A 21,784-nucleotide genomic window follows, 5' to 3' on the forward strand; every position below is an offset into this window, starting at 1 on the left:
TTTTTTTTTTTTTTTCTTTTTTCCTCATGTTTGTTTTGCTTTGTTTACACTTATAAAATTTTGCTTATCAGAGTGAAATTCCAACAACATTCCAACAAAATTGCCCAGAAAGTGACTTCCAATATACATTTTTAACAAGGGAGAAATTATGTTAACTAGATCTGTGGGATATGGGAAATTAATAAAAATACTGCCTTAGCATTTTCAGAATTAGAGTCATTTTTATTTTTTTCTTCCTTGGTCTTTTGCTGTAAACTCCTTCCCTATTCCTGTGCCCTCCCCATGATCTTATCAATTATCCACAAAATGGAAATATTTTGCTATTAACTAATGAGCCATAAAAGTAATATATTCTTGTTATCCTCTACTTACCTAAGCGTATCAATAGCTGATTCTTCTTCTTCTTTCTTACTTGACTCTCTCTGCTTATACTACTTTTAACAGATATTTTTATTACAGTCAGTTATCTGATTATCACTGAGAACCATCATCTCGCCACCTATTTTCCAAATAGTAATAATAGAGTGGAAAATTAGTCTGGCATATGATTTTAGAACAGTAATGATTTTTGAGGTATCCATATGAGCTTATTTACATATACATATAATTTGAGGATTTTTTTTTTTTTTTTTTAGACTACAAAGACAGTTGGATCAACTCCACAAACATTAGAAAATATATCCAACATAGCAGGAAATGGATCTTTTTCATCACCATCATCATCTTCCCATTTATCCTCTGAAAATGAAAAGCAGCAACAGATTCAGCCCAAGGCATATAACCCAGAGACCCTGACAACTATCCAAACACAGGACATTTCACAGCCTGGTACCTTTCCAGCAGTTTCTACTTCTAGTCAGCTGCCTAATAGTGATGCATTACTGCAAGCTACACAGTTTCAGACAAGAGAAAGTCAATCTAGAGAAGTGTTACAGTCAGATGGTACCGTGGTTAATTTGTCACAACTGACTGAAGCATCACAGCAACAGCAGCAATCACCACTACAAGAACAAGCACAGACTTTACAGCAGCAGATGTCATCAAATATTTTTCCATCGCCAAATAGTGTGAGTCAGCTACAGAGTACCATTCAGCAGTTGCAGGCAGGAAGTTTTACAGGCAATACTGCTAGCGGCAGCACTGGAAATGTTGACTTGGTCCAACAAGTTTTAGAGGCACAACAACAGTTATCTTCGGTTTTATTTTCTGCTCCAGATGGTAATGAGAATGTTCAAGAGCAGCTTAGTGCAGACATTTTTCAACAAGTTAGTCAAATTCAAAATAGTGTAAGCCCTGGAATGTTTTCTTCAACAGAGTCAGCGGTCCACACCAGACCAGATAATTTAATACCTGGAAGAGCTGAAAATGTTCATCCACAGACTGAAAATGCATTATCTAATCAGCAGCAGCAGCAGCAGCAGCAAGTGATGGAGTCATCCGCTGCAATGGTGATGGAGATGCAACAGAGTATCTGCCAGGCAGCTGCCCAGATTCAGTCAGAGTTATTTCCTTCAACTGCTTCAGCAAATGGAAACCTTCAACAGTCTCCAGTTTATCAGCAGACTTCCCACATGTTGAGTGCATTATCTACCAGTGAGGACATGCAAATGCAGTGTGAATTGTTTTCTTCTCCTCCTGCAGTTTCTGGAAATGAAACTTCTGCAACAACCACTCAGCAGGTTGCAACCCCTGGCACTTCCATGTTTCAGACATCAAGTTCAGGAGATGGGGAGGAACCTGGAGCACAAGCAAAACAGATTCAGAACAGTGTCTTTCAGACCATGGTCCAGATGCAACATAGTGGGGACAGTCAACCTCAAGTTAATCTTTTTTCATCTACAAAAACTATGATAAGTGTTCAGAACAGTGGTAACCAGCAACAAGGCAACGGTTTATTCCAGCAAGGTAATGAGATGATGTCACTTCAGTCTGGGAACTTTTTGCAACCATCTTCTCATTCCCAGGCTCAACTTTTTCATCCTCAGAATCCTATTGCCGATGCTCAGAACCTTTCCCAAGAAGCTCAAGGTTCTATTTTTCATAGTCCAAGTCCTATTGTCCGCAGTCAGACTTCTACAACCTCATCTGAACAAATGCAGCCTCCAATATTTCACTCTCAAAGTACTATTGCTGTGCTACAGGGCTCTTCTCAAGACCAGCAATCAACCAACATATTTCTTTCCCAGACGCCTATGAATAATCTCCAAACTAATACAGTAGCTCAAGAAGAACAGATTTCATTTTTTGCAGCACAGAACTCAATTTCTCCACTTCAGTCAACATCAAACACTGAGCAACAAACTGCTTTCCCACAGCAAGCTCCAATATCACACATCCAGACCCCTATGCTTTCCCAAGAACAGGCACAACCATCTCAGCAAAGTTTATTTCAGCCTCAAGTGTCCCTGGGCTCCCTTCCACCTAATCCAATGCCTCAAAGCCAACAAGGAACAATCTTCCAGTCCCAGCATTCACTGGTTGCCCTCCAGAGTAGCTCTCCATCCCAAGAACAGCAGCAGCAGCAGCAACAGCAGCAGCAACAGCCGCAGACCATTTTATACAGTAATCAGAATACAATGGCTACAATGGCATCTCAAAAGCAACCACCACCTAACATGATATTCAACCCAAATCAAAATCCACTGACTAATCAAGAGCAACAGAACCAGTCAATTTTTCACCAACAAAGTAATATGGCACCAATGAATCAAGAGCAGCAGCCCATGCAATTTCAGAATCAGCCCACAGTTTCCTCACTTCAAAACCCAGGTTCTACCCAGTCTGAATCACCCCAGAGCTCCTTGTTCCATCCCTCTCCTCAGATTCAGTTGGTCCAAGGGTCACCTAATTCTCAAGAGCAGCAAGTAACACTCTTCCTCTCTCCCGCATCCATGTCTGCATTGCAGACCAGTATAAACCAACAAGACATGCAGCAGTCTCCTCTTTATTCCCCTCAGAACAACATGCCTGGAATCCAAGGAGCCACATCTTCACCTCAGCCACAGGCTACTTTATATCACAATGCTGCCGGAGGCACAATGAACCAGTTACAAAATTCTCCTGGCTCATCACAGCAGACTTCAGGAATGTTCTTATTTGGCATTCAAAATAGTAAGAAACTCTTTCTGACTTCTCATACTTAACCCTTACTCAGTTGTAATGCTCAGATGATTATTATTAAAAGGAAGCAGAATAGTAGTTTGAAGAGCACAGATTGGAGTTATTATAACTGGGTTTAAATCTCAGCTCTACCAGAGTCAGAGATCTTGGACAAGTTTTTGACCTTTAGGATCCTTACTTGCATATCTAAAAAGGTAATAATAGTACATATTTAACAAGTATATTGAGGTGGCACAGTAGTTAAGCACTAGGTCAGAGGTTCTAACCTACCAGTGGGTTTTGCAGGAGAAAAGCCCTGGTGATCAGTTCTTACGAAGATTACTTGATACCATTTAGCCAATTCCAACTCATAGAGACCCTACAGAACAGAATAGAACTGCCCCCTAGGGTTTCCAAGGCTGTGATATTTACAAGAAGGAACCCTGCTGGTGCAGTGGTTAAGCACTTGGCCACTAACTAAAAGGTCAGTGGTTCAAACCCGCCAGTCAGTCCATGGGAGAAAAACGTGGCAGTCTGCTTCTTGGGCTGTCAGGTACCTCACTTTTAGACACATGCTGGATGAACACAGTAGTAAATTTCCCTCAGCAACTAATAAATATTTTTTCATGAATCTTAGCAGAAAGTAATCAGGTAGCTTTTCTATTTTAAATGTCTCTGCAGACTGTAGTCAGCTTTTAACCTCTGGACCAGCTGCATTGCCAGATCAGTTGATGGCTATCAGTCAGCCAGGCCAACCACAAAATGAGGGCCAGCCACCTGTGACAACACTTCTGTCTCAGCAAATGGCAGAGAATTCTCCACTGGCATCTTCTATAAACACCAGCCAGGACATCGAAAAGATTGATTTGCTTGTTTCATTGCAAAACCAAGGGAACAACTTGACTGGCTCCTTTTAACTGGATATGTAAGTATTGCATTTTACGTTCTTTTTTATTGAAAAGCATTGACAGATTTTATTTTTCATAACATACCTGAGTTAAATTAGCACTATTTAGGAGCCCTGGTGTCACAGTGGTTAAGTGCTCATCTGCTAACTGAAAGCTTGATAGTTTAAACCCACCAGCCATTCCATGGGAGGAAGATGTGACAGTTGCCTTTTTTAACAGGATTACAGCATTGGAAACCCTGTAGGCAGTTGTCTGTCCTACAGAGTTGCTATGAGGCAGAATCAACTCAACAGCAGTGGGTTAATAGCACTATTTAGACTCCAATGTCTTAAAATATGGCTTTCTGTAGAGGTAATACTTTGTTACAAATTGCTCTGCATGATAGCTTGTGGTTGCCTTGTTAATGTTGGGCATTTCTCTGGCCCTAAGACTCTGCCTTGGAATGACAAAACATCTGATGAATGTGCAAAATATGTTTCCTTTGTACTATGTATTGAGTATGCTTATGTCTTAGTTTTCTCTTCCTTAAGAAACAAATGTTTAGTCAGAAAAGTTTGTGGAGGAGTAAATGTGATAAAGCATCATTTATAGAACTGTAATACACTTTGGGATCATTCAGGGTGACAGGAACTTTATAAATGCTTTCCTACCCTAGTGAGTTGTGGTTTGTTTGTTTTTTTTTTCCCAGAAATTCCATGAAGAAAAACCTGGTTCCAAGATGTCCTGAGATCTTACGGTTCCATGAAGATTATTGAACTGTTACTTTGAAAACAAAACATGAAAAACTGTGTTGGAGTAATGGAATAGATTTTACTCTTGAGTGCAAAAGAGCACACTTCTGCTGCCTGTTGCTGTGATTAGCCACCAATGTTAACATCTTCATATTTTATATTCCTAATAACAGTGGTGACTGAGAATCTGTTAGAGTTTCCAGCTGATAGAATTCATTGTTGTTATTTTCCTACGCACTATTTCTCCATAAGTACAGTTTAAATTTAAGGCTGGACTATTCAGTCATTATTGCTATTAGAAAATAGTTCATTCATATCATCATGTTTACTTTTGTTCTTTGTTATTTTCTTTCTGGTATTGGTTTAGTCAACTAAATGCTTTTGAAAAAGTAAAGTTCATATAATAACTAAAGCTGTGATTTTTCAATATAAAAAGCACAGCTATTGGCCAAAGTGAAGGAATCTTTTTTCAGTTTTTATGGAGAAACTGACCAGGGTAACATTCAGACAAGAAAGCTGTAGTAAGATCTCTACACATATGAGAGAACTCTTTATTTAACACAGACACAGACAGTACAGTTACAAAACTAGGGAATGGTATTGATTTTGTTTTTCAGAGAATTGTTAATTCTGTTTCTACTAAGGGATTTAGCCATAATTGTGCATACAAAAATAATTATGCTTTATAAAAAGTAAGGGGGATAACATGGTAAATTATGTTCTGATATCTTCTACAGTACTTTAAACTGACGAAGTTATTTGAGTCTGTTCTAAGTCAGTCTTAGACCAGTGTTCCCTTTTTATATTCACCCATATTATTATTATTCTCTTATTTTATTTTATATAATTATTAATATACTACTGGATTTATGACCCTGTAGCAACTTAAAGGAAAAAGGCCACTTTGATCTAGGGTGACCTAACAGTTCCTGCAGCACAGGGCAGGGGAGTGCGTATCCTGTCAGGAATTGATTGGGAGTTGATTCCTGGGAAACAATGCTTTTTTTTTTTTTTTTCCTTTCCCCCCCCATGAACGGTGCTGTTCTGAAATCTTCACAGTTTTCCCTCTAATAGCAAGCAGTCTAAGTTTTAATTAAAAACTAAACTAAAATTTCTTGAATTATCACTTCTCCCTGAGCTGCAGTGAGTGTAGTTCACTTGTCACCTCAGTGCTTTATGGTTTGAAGTGGCCACTTTTCTGATGGGTCTCACAAGCCTTAGGCTTTAGAGTCATATCAATTGACTTAAAATGAAGAATTGACTTTTGTTACATCTATAAAGAGCAAAATAACACACTCCAGAACTTGCAGTTGTAGCATTAGTTATACAGTTTTGGGTGTTCTTGTCACCCATGGGATGCCTGCTTCTTACTACAACCTGTTGTCTGGACACATGCTTATTTTTTATTTCCTTTTGGCATGTAGAAAGCTGTTGATACAGTTTAAGGCCAAATTGTATGTGGCTTCTGTATGTTGATAAAAAGTTTTTGGTATCCTTGTCCATGTAATTTTTTTTTAAGTGTACAAAAAATAGCCTGTTAATTCTTTTGTTGAAGGCTTCTTTTCTGTTTTTTGTTTGTTTCTTTTTCTGTTAAGCTGAACTGTGTGACACTTAGGTGTTGTTTTGTTTATAGAGCCAGATTTCTTTCCCTCTTTATGTGATGGTCTTCCTTGGTCCTTTGTTTTCTTCTTCTGATTTGTTTTTTTGTCTTTATCCTCATAAATTCTTCCCTCTACCCCAACCCTTTCTTCCTTTCTCTCTCTGATTGAGAGGCATTGAATTACGTTTTCAGTAGTACAGGCTTCTTGCCGATATGAAGGGAACTTTTCAGAAAGAGACCTACTCTGGGTCATTTAATTTTGAATACAGTTTTCAATCGTTCAAGTTTTGGATGGTTTATATCTAATGTGTGTTTCATTTTTTTGGAAAGCTATATTTTGTATTTAGGAAATGGTATACTATTTTGCTATTTGTACTGAGTGAGTACATTGGCATAAATATAGAAATTTATATATATATATATATATATACATATATATAAACTATTCTTTTTTTGCCACACATTTTTGTGGTACATTTGTGAGTTTGTCTGATGTTCTACCACAACGTGGCGTCTGCTAACAGTGAGGGGGGGGGTTTATTATGTCTTTATTGAGTATTTAAGTATCTTTTGAAACAAATGACCTGTTCATCTGTGGCCATTCCATCAGGCAGTAGTACCTTGATGTTATTAGTGGGTTAAAGGCAGCTTACTGTGTGTTTGCTGGGTCCTTCACTCAGCAAAATGTTAGTGTAAGGAAACCCATCTAGGCAGTTGCGTTAAATGGTGTTTCATAAGAATGAGCCATTCAGTCTTTGCTCACTATATATTTAATATTTTATTATTGTTGTTATTGTTATTATTAATTGGCTTTCTGTATTCTATGCTTTTATTTATAAAGACACTAAAAAAACCATGTTTGTAATTTTAATAACATTTTCCCCATCTTGTAATATCCAGAGCTACTTTATAAATTCTCTGAACCAAAAGCGTTTCCTCAATATATCTCTTCCTCCCCCACCCCATGAGAAAAAAAAAATTACCCAGTATAGTTCAGGTTACAAGACGGATCAGCCACACAATCCAGTGCTTCAGTTTTAGAAGAAAGAACTCTAACTTTAGAGGGTTGACTATAGTGTCAGAGAAAGCCTACCCACTAGGTATAAAAGTAAAAAGGAGAATAAAATGCCATAAGGTTATTTTTGAGTTTTCCGATTTTTTTCTAAGAGATAACATAGACTCAGGAAGTCACTAAATTCCACTTAGAATGTTAACACTGTGTTGTGAATGAAGTGGTGACAAGAAGACTGGCTTGTGTACTGACTCTGTTCTGTTGTTTAGCAAGAAGTTTATTGTTGTGAAATGCTGATTGCCGATACCAAGTCACCAGGGACCAATTTTGTTTTATAATATTTAAGTTTAGAACAGAACATAAACCTGAACTGTAGTGGTTTTGTTGGAAGGAGGCAGAAAACCCAATTTTTATTTTCATAAATTTTGTGGTTATTTATATAAGGGCTGTGCTATGCTACCATATATCTTATTCAATAATGATTTTTTTTTTTGACATTGTTAATTGTTCCTTACCACTAAAGGTCAATGCTAAGTACAGAATTCTGAATATATGATTTGGTTACAAAAACTGTTTGTCTTCTTTTTCAAGAATTAGCTCAGTGGTTGATACTTGTGCTAAAAAATGCAATTTCCAGATTACTGTTACAAGTCATAACTACATATTGGAGAGACTCAGTTTATTAGATTTTATGGCAGAAGGACCTAAATAAACTGTGAACCACATTTTATTTCCTTAAATTGTTATATTCAATTATTCTTGCTTTTTAGCAACTCACATTAATGCTTGGAGCTTATCTCTGTGTGTGTGTGTCTGTGTGTGTGTCTGTTATTCCTTATTGTCATTCCATTATGTAGCCACACCAACATGGTGGATGACCAGAAGTCAGATTTTGCTTCTGAGCTTTATCATGTGACCTTTGTAATTAGAGTATCATGTTACTTAGCCAGTGCAAATCTGTTTCAGCCCGTCTCCCTGTAGAACAGGTTTTTAAAGGGTTTTGTTTATTAAAGAAGATTATTAATGGTTTTCTTTCCTTTCTTCCTCCCTTCCTCCCTCTTGTAATATTGTGTATGATGTAGTGAAGAACGTTTAAGCCATTATAGATGTTTGTTTTGGAAAAGTAAAATTTGAAAAGTATCAACAAATCAAGACCAGAATAAACTGCTTTAGTAGTAAAGTCTCAAATTCATCATAGTTTATAAATATTCACTATGAGAAATCTGAGAATTGCTTTTTATTTTTCTGGTGAAAATTTCTGCTATACTGTATGCTTCCTAAGTGATTTTTATCTATGTATTTGAAATTTCTATGAGTCCTATTATCTTTACTCTGTTTGATGACCATAGGCTTCATGCCTCACCTGCATGCCTTTGGTTGTCTGGAGAGAGTTGATAAAAGAGAGAGACTGGATAGTTTTGCAGATTTCTTAGAGAAATAGCTCAATATATACCCTAGTATGTGGGTGAATAGAGTCTTCTAACATGTATTAAAGAAATTTTCTCTTCTATCTGTTTATGCCACTAGAGCTAAATTGTGGAGTTAGTGTTCATAACGTAGTAAATATCAGAATGATAGGTAAAATACATCTGTGAGTTGTCAGTGCTCTACTTAGTTCTTTAATTTCCATTTATTTTCATGTCATGCTAGCTTCGCTTATTAATAAAGTTCTGTTTTTATTCCACTTTTTCTTTCAGGAAATTTTTTAAATTAGTATTTTATATCTAGTTAAATGCTTATGGAAAAGTGCCTTTTTACCTTGATAGTGCCCCCTTCTTATAGTTTTGTTTTTATCAGTATTGCCAAAACACATAAACAAATGGTTTTAATGGGTCCCAAGTCTCAATTTTTCCATTTAGCTATTCTTTCCTCCATTTCTTAATCACAGTGAAAAACAATGTCATAAGTCTAACTAATTCCCTTTGACATGAATAGCAGAAAAGATGCACTGTTAGAATTGTTCCTTTGAGTGAGGGTAAGTAAAAAATGATAGAATTATATTGTTTAGGCTTTATAGAAATTAACTATAAATTTGTCTTTATCTAGACCAACTAATGATAGGTCTCATGTCAGTGCTAATGAAGTTTTTATTGTCTGTGAAACTCCATGTACATAAATGTATATAGTGAAATTTCAGGAATTAGATGTTTAAAGCATCTGCTCTCATCTTAATTAGATGGATGAAATCACTAAAACATAGTTTAAGTGAAAGCCTGGTAAAATAAATTTTCAAACTAGACAGGGCCAGGTAATTCATTGTAGGACATGTTTTGCCCATCAGAATTTCAATCTGCCTAGGAAAAATAATGTTAAAGGAGGTGAGAATGAAGTTAAATCTGAATCCTTCCAGAATTAAGGTAATTCCTTTCTTCCAGATGCAGTTGGATTGAGTGTGTCTTGTGTGGGTTTTTTGTTGTTGTTGTTATTAATTTTGCCTGTGTTCCAGCTCCTTACAACAAGTGGTGCCTGGATAACAGGCCATAAGCAAGAAGTCAGGATCGTAGTACTTTTGGGATAGAGCTGGTTTTCCCATGTGAGTTTTACATGATTGTTAGTTGCACTGAGCTTAGCAGACCATTATGCAATAATCTTAGTACCCTACTGATATTACGCACTTTAATCATTCCAAAGAAGCCAAAAATTCTGTATAGTGATGATTCCTTTTTATTGAATACATCTTTGTATATTATTTAGAATACTTAATGTCCCTTTTTATTTTGGATAGCCAACTTGGTATAGTGTTATGTCGATGTTTTCTAAAATGATTGTATAGTAGTATTTAAGCCTTTAAAATGTTGCTTTTACTGTTAGTGCTGTCAGGTTGATTCCAGGTCATGGCAACCCCATGTAATTGAGTATAAAGGAAAATTTTTACACCTGAACAAATCATTTCAGAAAAATCAAAATCAGTTTGCTAACCTGTATATTTGAGAATTAATTAAAACCAGCCCTCTTCCTCTGTAATGTCTGTGTCATGTATATAAGAACATTGTAGTATATATAGTTTTCTACACACATATTATGTGTAAACCAGTAGTTCTCAAAGTATGGTCCTCAGCCCACCAGCCAGCATCAGTATCACCTGGGAACTAATTATCTCAGTCATGCTGAATCAGAAACTCTGGAGTGAGGCCCAAACAATCTGTGTTGTAACAAACCTTCCAAGTGATTCTGCTGTATGCTAAAGTTTAAGACCCACTGGTATAAACTAATATAGTACGATCTAGAAGGTTTTTTATTTTCCTCCCACTCATATAGAGTAATATATTGCTTATTATGTAAATTCAGCTTAACTTGGTCATCCATAATCATTTGTTGGCAATGATAATTTATTTTCCATACTGCCTATAGAAATATAGTTCATGTACATGTACAATTAGTCTATTCATATTCAGTTAACTTACTTTTATCGTTTTTCTACCACTTACTAAAAAGTTTACATTAAATGACTGATTTAAATATACAGGTGCAATGTTCTATATTTTTGTTGTTGTTATAACATTTAAGTAGCTAGTATAATTGATGGGTGCTGAAGTCTCATGTTTATCCATAAAATGGATACATTGTAGACTTTCTTTTCATTGCCCCTTACTTTAACAGCAGATCACAGTTTTCCTCTGGCTAGACCAACTCTCAGAACAAAATTATGTGTCATTTCCCATACTTATATTTGTATCTGAGATAGCAAGGTGGCTGGCCAGATCAACATAGCACCTTATTTAATTTTTTTAATATATAAAAATTCTTTATAAGTAGCTTAGTTTGTATATGAACTGATGCAGTAGAAATAGAGCTATTCTTGGGAGCTTATGCTTCAGCTAGAAGTTATTTACTAAAATAAACAAGATAATGCATTATGTAATTTGGACATTTCACCCTTCTCTATTATATGCATCATGGTAAATGTAAACTAACGACAAGGTAAGACAGTTGTTCATCTATTTTAGTCTCCCTGTGTAATCTCAGTAATTCTATCATTGTTGTGTTCTTCCTCCCACTGTTTACAAATCACCAGTTAGTTAACTTGTGGAAAAAAAATTCACATTCCAGAATTAAAATATCTTAAATATATACTCACTTTATAAAAATCACCACTGCTATCTTTGCTTAATACTGGCAGTGGAAATGTGAGTGGCTTACTCTGTAAACTTTGGTGCTGGCAAATACGTAGACAAATTGTTGGGAGATGCTCTAGTTACATTCCTTCTTTCTTATTCCCTTTCCCCCTTACCCACTTCATTGCATAATATATTCCTGTATCCAAAGCATCCAGTCACAACTTTGTTCAAATCCTAACTTGTAACCCCTCCTTTAAAGCCCCATGTTTAACCATAAATCTGGATCATCCCAGCACTACCCTTTCTTTTCCAGAAGTCATTTGCCTGGTGTGAAATATTTTCTAAGGATTGCCTATTATAATTTTAGCTGATGAACCTCAGGACAACATACACACACATGTACACATACACACACACAATCTCAGCTATTTGAGAGTGCATTTGGAATCAGACGTCTGTGTCCAACAAAGAACTGCCCTACACTGAAGTATTTGTGACTTTAGTAGCAATAGATTGATTCCAATGAACTTGAGCTAATTTCTTTTGCTCCAATGAATGTATCTGCTCACCTTGTTCCCTTAATCCTAGTTGATAAGCTCCAAGTAGTTGCTACTTTTTTTTGACAACTTTTACTCAATCATTTAATAACTATACTACAAATATTTCATTAAGCTTTTCTTAAGTGGGTTAGCTACAGTTAGGCCATTCAGATTTTTTAATTTCATTTTCTTTGCTTGAGCACAGTGACCAACCACTGAACTGCCTTCTTTCATTATTCTGCCATGATTGTAAGGGTTACATTTTTGTGTATGTGGCTTTCATAGTTGGATTTCAGAGCACTGATACCAGATGTTTTCAGTTTGTTTTCTGGGGGAATTTTATTTGCATCTATGTTTTTAGCTATCTGTGATAACTTGTTAAATATTAAAAAAGATATTTTGCTTCTATTGGAACATTTGTATACTCGCAACTATATTTCTGTAAACAGCTGCAGTCGAAAATAAAACATTGAAAGTTTTCATTTTGCTGTGAGTAGCTGTCTTTTCAAACTTTGTGCATGAAATTGCATTTTTTAATACCTGTTTTGAGTAACAAGAAGATGTAGCTGAAATTATAAAATCATTAGGAAGGAGGTATGAAATATGGAAATATTTTTAGTAGTTACTTTGTACTGTTTCTTCAGGCATAGTACAAATGACATAGCAGGACAGAAGTTTTGTTTATTTTACTTACATGTTTCATTTTTAGTGAAGTACAACATACACATATATGCATGCAGCATGCGGATGCTTTGGTTGAAAACCAGGTCTTCCCATCCCTCAGTTCCATACCCAGAAACAATCTTTCTATTCTTCTGGTAGTTACTTGTACATGTATAAATTAGTGGTTACCAAAGTGTATCACATAATTGATTTGAATTGAATCAAAATGATTTCAGGTGATAACACAGATGAACATTATTTGAAGCACATACTTCTTTGTTGTTGTTGGGCATTAAAAAAAAATAGGTGTCCACCTACCAGAGTATGGAAAAGAAGTGAGCCAAATTAAAACTATTAAATTAATAGTAATACAGATGATACATGGTTATCATGAATATGCTGTATAATTAACTGAAGTTTAAGAACACTTTTAGTATGTTTATCCCTTATTTTATGAAATTTAAACAGTTACCTGTTGACTGTATAAAGAGTGATTGAATTTTTAACATATGCAAATGTATATATCTAAATGAGTTTTCCCGTGGGGGGGGTCATATATTTATTTCAACAGTGCTGCCATTCTCTTTTGGTGTTTATTGACTTGTGTCAGTGTTCAAAAAGAGGAGTAATCAAATGAATTTACAAGTATAAACATCAAATTGTCATTTGGCTCAAAAAACAGCATCTGTGGGCAAAAGACTGATGTGAAGATGGACTACAATGGGATGTGGCTGCCAGAAAAGGTGATGCAGTTTTGGGTTACATCATTTAAGTACAATGTCTGTATCCAGAATACGAGAGGTAATAATCCTGCTTTATTTCAGGCTGGTAAGAGCATTGCCCCATCATCCTTTAAGGAACAGATTAAGTAGCCATGTAATCAGAACTAGAAGAGAACTGGAACATCATTTATCCCTGCTCAAGATACGACAAAAACTCAACAAGTAAAAAAAGCAGCCATAGTTTTTCAACAGCAAAACTAATGGTCTTGCTCTCAAAGAGAGGTATTGGTTGCTACCCTAGTACTCTATTTCATGGTGCTGTCATCTCTTAATTCCACAAAGGCAATATATAGAGCAGTAAAAAACATGGACTTTTGAGTTTTGGTATACTTAGCTTGAGTTCTGGCTCCAGCATGTACTATTTAGCCTTCCTTTCCTTATCTATATTCAGGTAGTCCTCAGGTTAAAAACATCCCAACCTCCACCTCAAGCCTATTATATTAAAAATTTGAGATACAGTGATTTGTTGTAACAAACAGGTGCTACTTTGTGATGCACAGCAAAACATTATTACCGTATTACTAGGTTAAATATATTTTAGTGTATCTGGAAGTGTTTAATGTTTTTTTATGCATGGAAACATACACTATATGCTGATATACTAAGAAACATTTGAGGTTAAATAAGAACTGTGCCTAACTATTCTGACTTAGGTACAAATTTGACTTAAAGACAGATTTAGAAATGGAACTCGTTTCTAATCTGGATGCTGCCTATAATGGAAACAAGAACTCTCTTCATAGGGTTATTTTAAGAGTTAAATATATTAATCCATGTAAAATTCCTGAGGCAACAGTAAGTGCCTAATAAATGTTAACTTTGTATTACTGTTACTACTCCTGATACTACTATGCTCTGCTGCTGTCTCTTGTACACTGGGTCTGATATCCTTTTGCTTCTCAAGGATATCTTTTTGTTGTCTTAATTCTCCAGCATCAAAACTTTTCTTCTGAGACTCATTTCCATTGGCATATAAACTTGCTGTCATGTCTTGCATTTCTTGAAAAAAAAAATTCTTAGACTACACATCCCTTTTGAACCCATTCTAGTCAGGCTTTCATCATTATCACTCTACCATAATACCTCTGCTACATTGCCAAGTCCAATGGTCACTTCTCAGTCCTCATCTCACTTGCCTTATCAGTATTTGACACACTTAATACTTCCTCTTTGAAACACATTCTTCACTTGGCTCCAGGACACCACACACTCTTCACTGACCATTCCTTTTCACTCTCATTTTCTTCACCTCCTAACATTGGAGAGCCCTATATAGCTCAATCATCAGCTCTGTTCTCTGTTGCTTAGGTTAAAATTCCTTTTCTGTCTGTACTTCAAATTCCCCGAGAGGGTCAGAATCCATTATTCTGTTCCCATTCAGTGTAAAACAGCCCTATTAGGTGAGCTCTCAAGCAAGTCCCCATAATTTATTATTCAATTCTCTGATCCCCACTTCCTCATAGAATCCATTTTTACCTGAATGCATATTACTAGATTCACTAAAACCAAAGAATGTGGGTCTGTTCCATAGAAATTAATTTTATTGATTTGGAAATTTTGAAGTTTACACAAAATTGCAGTGGCTATGACCCACTGCTGTTGAGTTGACCTAAAGCAACCCTGTAGGACAGAGTAGATCTGCTCTAATGGGTTTCCAGAAGCAGACTGCCTCATCTTTCTTCCACAGAGTGGCCAGTGGGTTCCAACCACGGACTTTTTAGTTAGCAGTCAATTGCTTAACCACTACACCACTTGGGCTCCTAGTGTCAAGGCAACAGATAATGTTTTCAAGCTGAAGCACCCATCTTTCTGTCACTGTGGATACTATAGATGGGGAAAATATCCAGTACTAGTCAGCACCTGGTAAAGGAAGTTCTCCACCCTGAAGTCATTTCCTTGGCAGGTAAGTTTGCATCCTTGTTTTCTTTCAATGTACCACAAGAGGGCGGTATCTTACCATAGTATTCTTGAATTTTACCAACAGTGGGGAAGAGAGCCATTTCAGCAGTTTAAATGGGAAATTAGAATATTATGCCAAAATTAGTTCACCAGAGTTAATGAAAGTGTAGGGTTGCAATTTTATCCCAAAACAGAGCAAAATACATCATTAAAAGGACAGTTATTCCCTGGGCCAATGGCCCTTAGGTACCCTTCAACCCTGGTACTGAACTCATGCCCGTGGGTCAAGTTTCAGCCAAATGATAAGCCTATAGGTGAACAATAATACCAGGGAAGTACACACTTCTTGGAATAAAAAACCTTATGAGATCAAAAGGGCAGCATCTGCCCAGGGATAAAGCACAGAAAGCAGGAAGGGATAGTAAAGAAGGATCAATGGAAACGATAAAACAGGAAGTGGGAAGAGTGCTGTTACACTGTGGGGCCTGCAATGAACGTCACAAAACAAAATGTGTATGAACTGTTGAATGGAAAACCAATTTGCTCTGTAAACTTCCACCCAAATAAAAGACAGTTGTCCGCGTATCAGTGGTACAGAGGATAACTTTCCAGAATTTTATATAGATCACAGGTACTTTTCGTAGAAGGATGAGCATAAGTCTACAGTTATTTGTAAAATGACTTACAGTGGTGGGAAGGGGAAGAGAAGAGCCTTGGTGGAACAGTGATTAAGCACTTGGCTGCTAACCAATTTGAACCTACTAGCCATTCCACAGGAGAAAGATGTGGTCTGCTTCTGTCAAGATTTACAGCCTTAGAAACCCAATGGAGCAGTTCTACTCTGTCCCCTAGGGTCACTGTGAGTCAGAGTCAACTTGAAGGTAACAGGTTTGGGTTTTTTCTCTTATTGGGAAGAAGGGTGCTAGTAAAGGAAATGAACTCTGTGGCCCCTCACAACTCCAAAATGATGTAATTTAAAACTGAGTGAAGTTATTATAAAGTAATCATGAAATTTTTAATGATTAAGAATTTTATCATTTTCTTTACATCTTCCTTTCCACAGCTACATATCTATGCACTTTTTTTTTTTTTTAAGTATTGTAGGTACTCTTCATTCAGAGTAGCAGATGTAATGTATATGCTGGTGATTTCTGAAAACATTAAACTGGAAGATTGAGGGAAAGAGGAAACTTACTAGCTTTACATGTCAAGGTATCTGTGTGTACTATATACAAACAATAAAAGTTGAAGGAATTACATTCATGCTAGGCATATAAATCACTATGTAATCATTAAAACCAATTAAAAAAAAAACTTGCTGTCCCTCCTTGGGTTTCTGAGGTGGTATCTGTACAGAAGTAAACTGCCCAATCTTCCTTCTAAGGAGTGGCTGGTGGGTTTGAACCACCAGCCTTCTGGTTAGTAGTCAAAGGCCTTAGGCACTACACCACCAGAGCTCCTATGTATATATATGTGTATGTGTGTGTGTGTGTGTATATCTCCAATATATATCATAAATCAACATTAGGTTTCTAATTCTTGTTTAAACAAGTTAAGTCCCTTAGGTCAGATAGATTCAGTCATTTCTTTCTCTGATCAATTTCCGTCTACCATAAGCCATGAAGAGGTAACTAAAAGGAAAATATATAATTTAAGAGATAGATGCTGTTTAGCCAACAGCTTCCAGAAAAATTTAGCTATAAAAAGAGGGAGTAAACTGTGTAGATAGCCTTAAAGAATATTCTCTAGCATCTTTCTGTACTTTTCCCTGCCCTGTGTCCTAAGTGGCCTAATAAGATTGTGGTCATATGCCATGGTAACAAAAGAATCAGTTAAATTTAAGGAAAAAAAAAAAAAGAGTATCAGTACAGTCTATTCTCTCATTCCTCACAGAAAACAAAAAATCCAGATCTTAAAAGCCAAAGCAAGTCAAAGAAGCCTGAAAAAGACACCTAGATTCAGCCACATTATAGAAGGAAATCGAGTTGGGAATCTCATTTTCTGGCTTTTATCTGGTTGTCGGTTGGGATGGACTTGCCCAAGTGATGGCCCACAGAAAGGCCAAATTTCTTGTTTTTCTGCTCATCCTGTACCTCTTTTTTCATTAAGAATCCTGCCTGGAAGTTTAGGTCAAAGAGGCTGCTTGGAGCAAAATACAGAGGAGTCTCATCCCAAATATTCTCCAGGCGTTTCTTCCATCCTTCCAGGATCTGGATCCGCGCATCTGCTGGTGTGTGCCCAATGCTGTATGTCAGCTGAGGTTCCAAGACTTGGAAGCCACAGAAATGCAAAGTGCCACTCTGAGGATACATGAAGCATGAGGTGAGTTGGAGAATAAATCCCTTATCATTCACACAGTATATGAACAATAAATGTTGGTCTGCACTTCTCAATAAGATACTTCAATAAAGAGGTCTGGGGTAACCTGGAGAATCAGTTAAAAAATATATTCTCTCACCTTCTCTTTAACTAAGGAGTTCTGGTGGCGTAGTGCCCAAGACATCTGACTGCTAACCAGAAGGCTGTCAGTTCAAACCCGCCAGCCACTCTGCGGAAAGAAGACTGGGCAATCTACTTCCGTAAAGATTTACTGCCTTGGAAACTCAATGGGGGTCGCTATGAGTCAGAATCTCCTTGATGGCAGTGAGTTTGGTGTTTTTGTGGGTTTGGTTTAACTACATAAACCTGCCTGCTACCTATTTCAAGCCTATTCAGCTGTACTCTTCTTTAAATGAATAAATCCTTGAAACTGTGCCAGCCTGGGATCATCTGCCAAAGTGCTGGTAATTCTATTACATAAGGGAGAGTCTCAAGCTTCTTGGCAGCTGACTCTTGCCAAGGTTTACAGATGTGCATTTCTCTGCCTCTCCCTCCAGATAACTAGATGATCTTTCACAATTGATTCTTCTGGGTGGTCACTTTGTTGATCTTCCCACCAAACCCCCTTCCTTACAAGAGATTATCTTGAGAGTCATGGCCACTGAAAAGCCTATTTCAGATTTCATTTTGACATGTCTCTCAAATTCGCCAGATGAAATCATTTCTTATATGTTCGTGGAGTCTAATAGTCTTGAGACTGTGGCAGCAGTTTGGAGAAGGACAGGAAGATAGGAGAGAGATGTCAGTCATCTGGAGAGAATCAGGGCACATGACTAGAGAAATCAAGTGTCACCTGCACTAGTCCTTGGTTAGGAGACAATGCTGTTACAGTATGTGAACACATGGGTGTGTTCTATAAATGCAAGGGCCTGGAAAGAAAAGCACTTTCCTGAAAGGAAGCCCCCTGTACTTCTGAATCATTATTAGTCTTTCATCTTCACACCCCAGATCTGTTTTCACAGCCATCTCGAGATTTTGGACCCCATAAAAAGCACAATTAATTAATTCCCTTGAAGATTCACTGAAAACAAAGTACCTGAATTGGCCAGAGAATGATATTCATGTCCCCATGGACACCCTGCAGAGAGTACATGGAGCCACTGCCACCAGTGGTAATGGAAAGCACTGCCTTCTTCTTCTGTAAAAGAAAAAAAAAACAAAAAAACTTCATTACCCTCCACATCTCCTTGGGAACAGGAAGCTAATCAAACAACTCCAGGGAAAAGAACACAAAAGTCTACTCTATTTGCTGTTTATATTATTACATACTCTGTCTCCTGTGAGCCACCCAGAATGACTATGCAGAAATACCAGCCTGGAAGGTGGCACAGGGCCAGATAGTCGGGGGCAAGCCTGAAGATCCCATACTCCTGGGTGTGGCACAATGGACATGATAATGTGAAATCACTGTTGCCTGCTGGCTGCCTTGGTAGAATCATTTGCTGTTTTTACCTGTATCTCTCCCCAGCGCTAGGCATACAGTAGAAGGTCTCTAAGTCTTAAAGTGTTTCTTGTGCACTATTTGGGTCTCAAAAAATTAAGACTTTTATTATTATGGAAAATTCAAATTTACATTAAGAAAATAGTATAATGATGCATCTATCACCCAGCTTCCACTCTCAGTATTCTGCCATTCTAGATTTATCTATTCCTTCATTTTCTGAAGTATTTTAAAGCAAATCCCAAACATGTCATGTCAGCTATAAAATCTTGGTGATGCATCTCTTCCGAAAGACCTGGATCCTAATTTTAGTATCTGATTGTGCTCAAAACTTGCCTCGGGGCAGAGTCCACCCAGAATCCAGCTGTTAGAAAAATCAGAACCATCCACCTACCCGGAAAGGTCCCTTGTCATACATGGCCGCATATGTGTAAGCAAACTCTCCTATGAGCACTCGCTCAAACCAGCCTTTCAGAATGGCGGGGACTCCAAACCACTGCAGTGGGAACTGTCGGACAGAAGACACCGAAAGGTCAGGTCAGGGACACCTCCAGCCCAGCAGGCTCAGGGTCCTTAGCTGCGTCATGTCACTAGAGGAAGGAACCTTTCACCAGGCCTTTGTCACTCCTTCTAGCAGTGCTAACACACACACAAAAGTATTATTCTTGGTCAGTCAACTTGACACTTCTGCTTCTACCTAAAGATGCAAATATTGGGTAGGCCTGAAAAAACCCATATGCAAGTAAGATTCATTTATACGAAATCACATTTGGCTCAAAGTTTACATAAAAGGATTGCAGAGAAGGTTTGCTTCAATGTATGAATGCTTAGATCAATATTTGCTCAAGAGCTTGCTTTAGTAGGTGTGGTATAAAAAATATGAAATGTACCTTATGCTCACAAATATAAAATCCTATCATTTATAGCAAACAAAACCATTCAGAAATGCAAACAAATGATCAGTGACTAGTGTTATTAGGGAATTACCATGAAAAAGTCTTTTTTGGCCTCTTATCCTGATACAAACAAAGACTATAAGGACTAAACCAATACTTCTTTTCCTTAATTCATGATTTAAAGATAATAGGAACATGGCTAGAAGAAAAAGAACTTAGAACAAAGAAGGACTTTGCAGGCTTAATAGCTTTGTCTAATATTTGACGGACAAAAAAGGGCAAGGGGGGGTAGGGTTTTATAACACAAAGAACACAGGCCTGTGAGAGAAATGTGCATTCTTATCCTGAATCTGCCACTAACTTTTTAACATGAGCCTTTTTTGGCGTAAGTCCTGTAACTCCTCTAAGTTTCTTTTGCCTCATCTGTAAAGACACAAGCCTGCATGACTGCTAGCAGCATCTCACATCCTTACATCTGTGCCTCCAGTTGCAAGGGGCAGATGTGCAGCTTTCAGGATCAGTGTGTAGGCTGTTCAGGGAACTAGATGTGGTCCCCTGTGAATATTCTACATTCAGAACTGAAAATGGAATTGGTTGGCTTGGGGTTACTAAAAGTTCCTTCTCCCTGAAGTTGTTTTTAGAGGAGAAAAGCCAGGTTCTAGTCTAGGTGGCACCTTGGTTTGAGGTAGGGCACTCTTTAAGGATGAGAAGCTCTGGGGGTGCAGTGGTTAAAGCGTCTTGCTGCTAACTAAAAGGTGGGTGGTTTGAAATCACCAGCTGCTCCTCCGGAGAAAGATGAGACAGGCAGTGTGCTGTTTGAACCACCAGCCTTGTGGTTAGCAGTCAAGTGCCTTAGGCACTACGGTACAACAGAGCTCCTTAACATCCATTACCATACCTGAAATATCACAAGGTCTGCAGCCTCCAGTTTCTTTTGTTCAGCTACAATATCTGGGGTCAGACAGCCTTCTTTATAAGCTAACGCAGACTCAACAGGATACTTAAAGTTCTCCGGGTCCTTTAGTTTACCTGCAGAGGAAGAAAAAGACACTGGGGCCGGGGGGCTGAGGCTGGGCCAGAGAACCACAGCCAAAGAGTCTTATTACAAAACTCTAAAGGGAAGAGCTGGTCTCACCTGTGACATCGTTTTTAGAAATAACGGGGTTGAACTTCATGGCGTAGAGGTCCGACTCAGCAACCTCCCATCCCTTCCTCTGCAAAGCCTCTACAGCAGCCTCCTTCATGGCATAGTTGAAGGACGTCCTCTCCGAGTGAGCCAGTACGATCAATGCTTTTCTGACTATTTAGACACACAAGGCAGAGGAGGAAAATCAGCAAAGCTTTGGCCACGGGGCAGTGAGGGTCCACAACAGAAGAGGTGATGTGGTTGGATGTTAGTAATGCAGTCCATCCCCTGCAGAGAGAAATCTCTCTTCTGATAAGTACCAACAAAGTAAAGGAGGCATTCTGACTGAGTTGGGTAAACAGTGGTTAATAAATGGTGTTGGCCTACTTAGCCATCTGTGGGAAAATAAAATTATGCCCCTAGAACTAGACTAATATAGATGTTTGAAGTCAGTATAGTGGTCACCTTTGTCAGGGGGAAGTGAATGGAAGGGCACAAAAGAGGCCTTTTTGGGGTACGGGCAATGTTCTATTTCTTCCTCTGGGTGCTGTTCACAAAGGTGTTTGTTCAGCTGGTGCCAGTTCAAACAATGCTATGCTTTAGAACTTATGCACTTTTCTGTGTATCTATTATTTGTTGTTGTTGTTGTTA

At 37.7% G+C, this 21,784-nt stretch overlaps 2 protein-coding genes across 2 annotated transcripts in view; one reads left to right on the forward strand and one right to left on the reverse strand.

Moving 5' to 3' along the window:
* The window catches only part of NFAT5 (nuclear factor of activated T cells 5), a 181,731-nt gene extending 177,715 nt beyond the window's left edge, over positions 1-4,016 (forward strand). Inside the window, exons 13-14 of the mRNA XM_007940309.1 lie at positions 636-3,111; positions 3,781-4,016. Coding sequence (XP_007938500.1) covers positions 636-3,111; positions 3,781-4,016 — 2,712 coding nt within the window. The remainder of the gene's footprint in view (positions 1-635; positions 3,112-3,780) is intronic.
* Positions 4,017-17,285: 13,269 nt separating this feature from the next.
* NQO1 (NAD(P)H quinone dehydrogenase 1) overlaps positions 17,286-21,784 on the reverse strand; it is a 10,679-nt gene continuing 6,180 nt past the window's right edge. Inside the window, exons 2-6 of the mRNA XM_042780885.1 lie at positions 21,143-21,307; positions 20,906-21,036; positions 19,506-19,619; positions 18,707-18,808; positions 17,286-17,591 (exon numbers count right to left, since the gene is read on the reverse strand). Of these exons, the coding sequence (XP_042636819.1) occupies positions 17,286-17,591; positions 18,707-18,808; positions 19,506-19,619; positions 20,906-21,036; positions 21,143-21,307 (818 nt within the window). The remainder of the gene's footprint in view (positions 17,592-18,706; positions 18,809-19,505; positions 19,620-20,905; positions 21,037-21,142; positions 21,308-21,784) is intronic.

The sequence above is a fragment of the Orycteropus afer genome, unplaced genomic scaffold, assembly GCF_000298275.1.
Source record: "Orycteropus afer afer isolate SDZICR_OR568_19922 unplaced genomic scaffold, OryAfe1.0 scaffold00067, whole genome shotgun sequence".
Taxonomy (NCBI): domain Eukaryota; kingdom Metazoa; phylum Chordata; class Mammalia; order Tubulidentata; family Orycteropodidae; genus Orycteropus; species Orycteropus afer.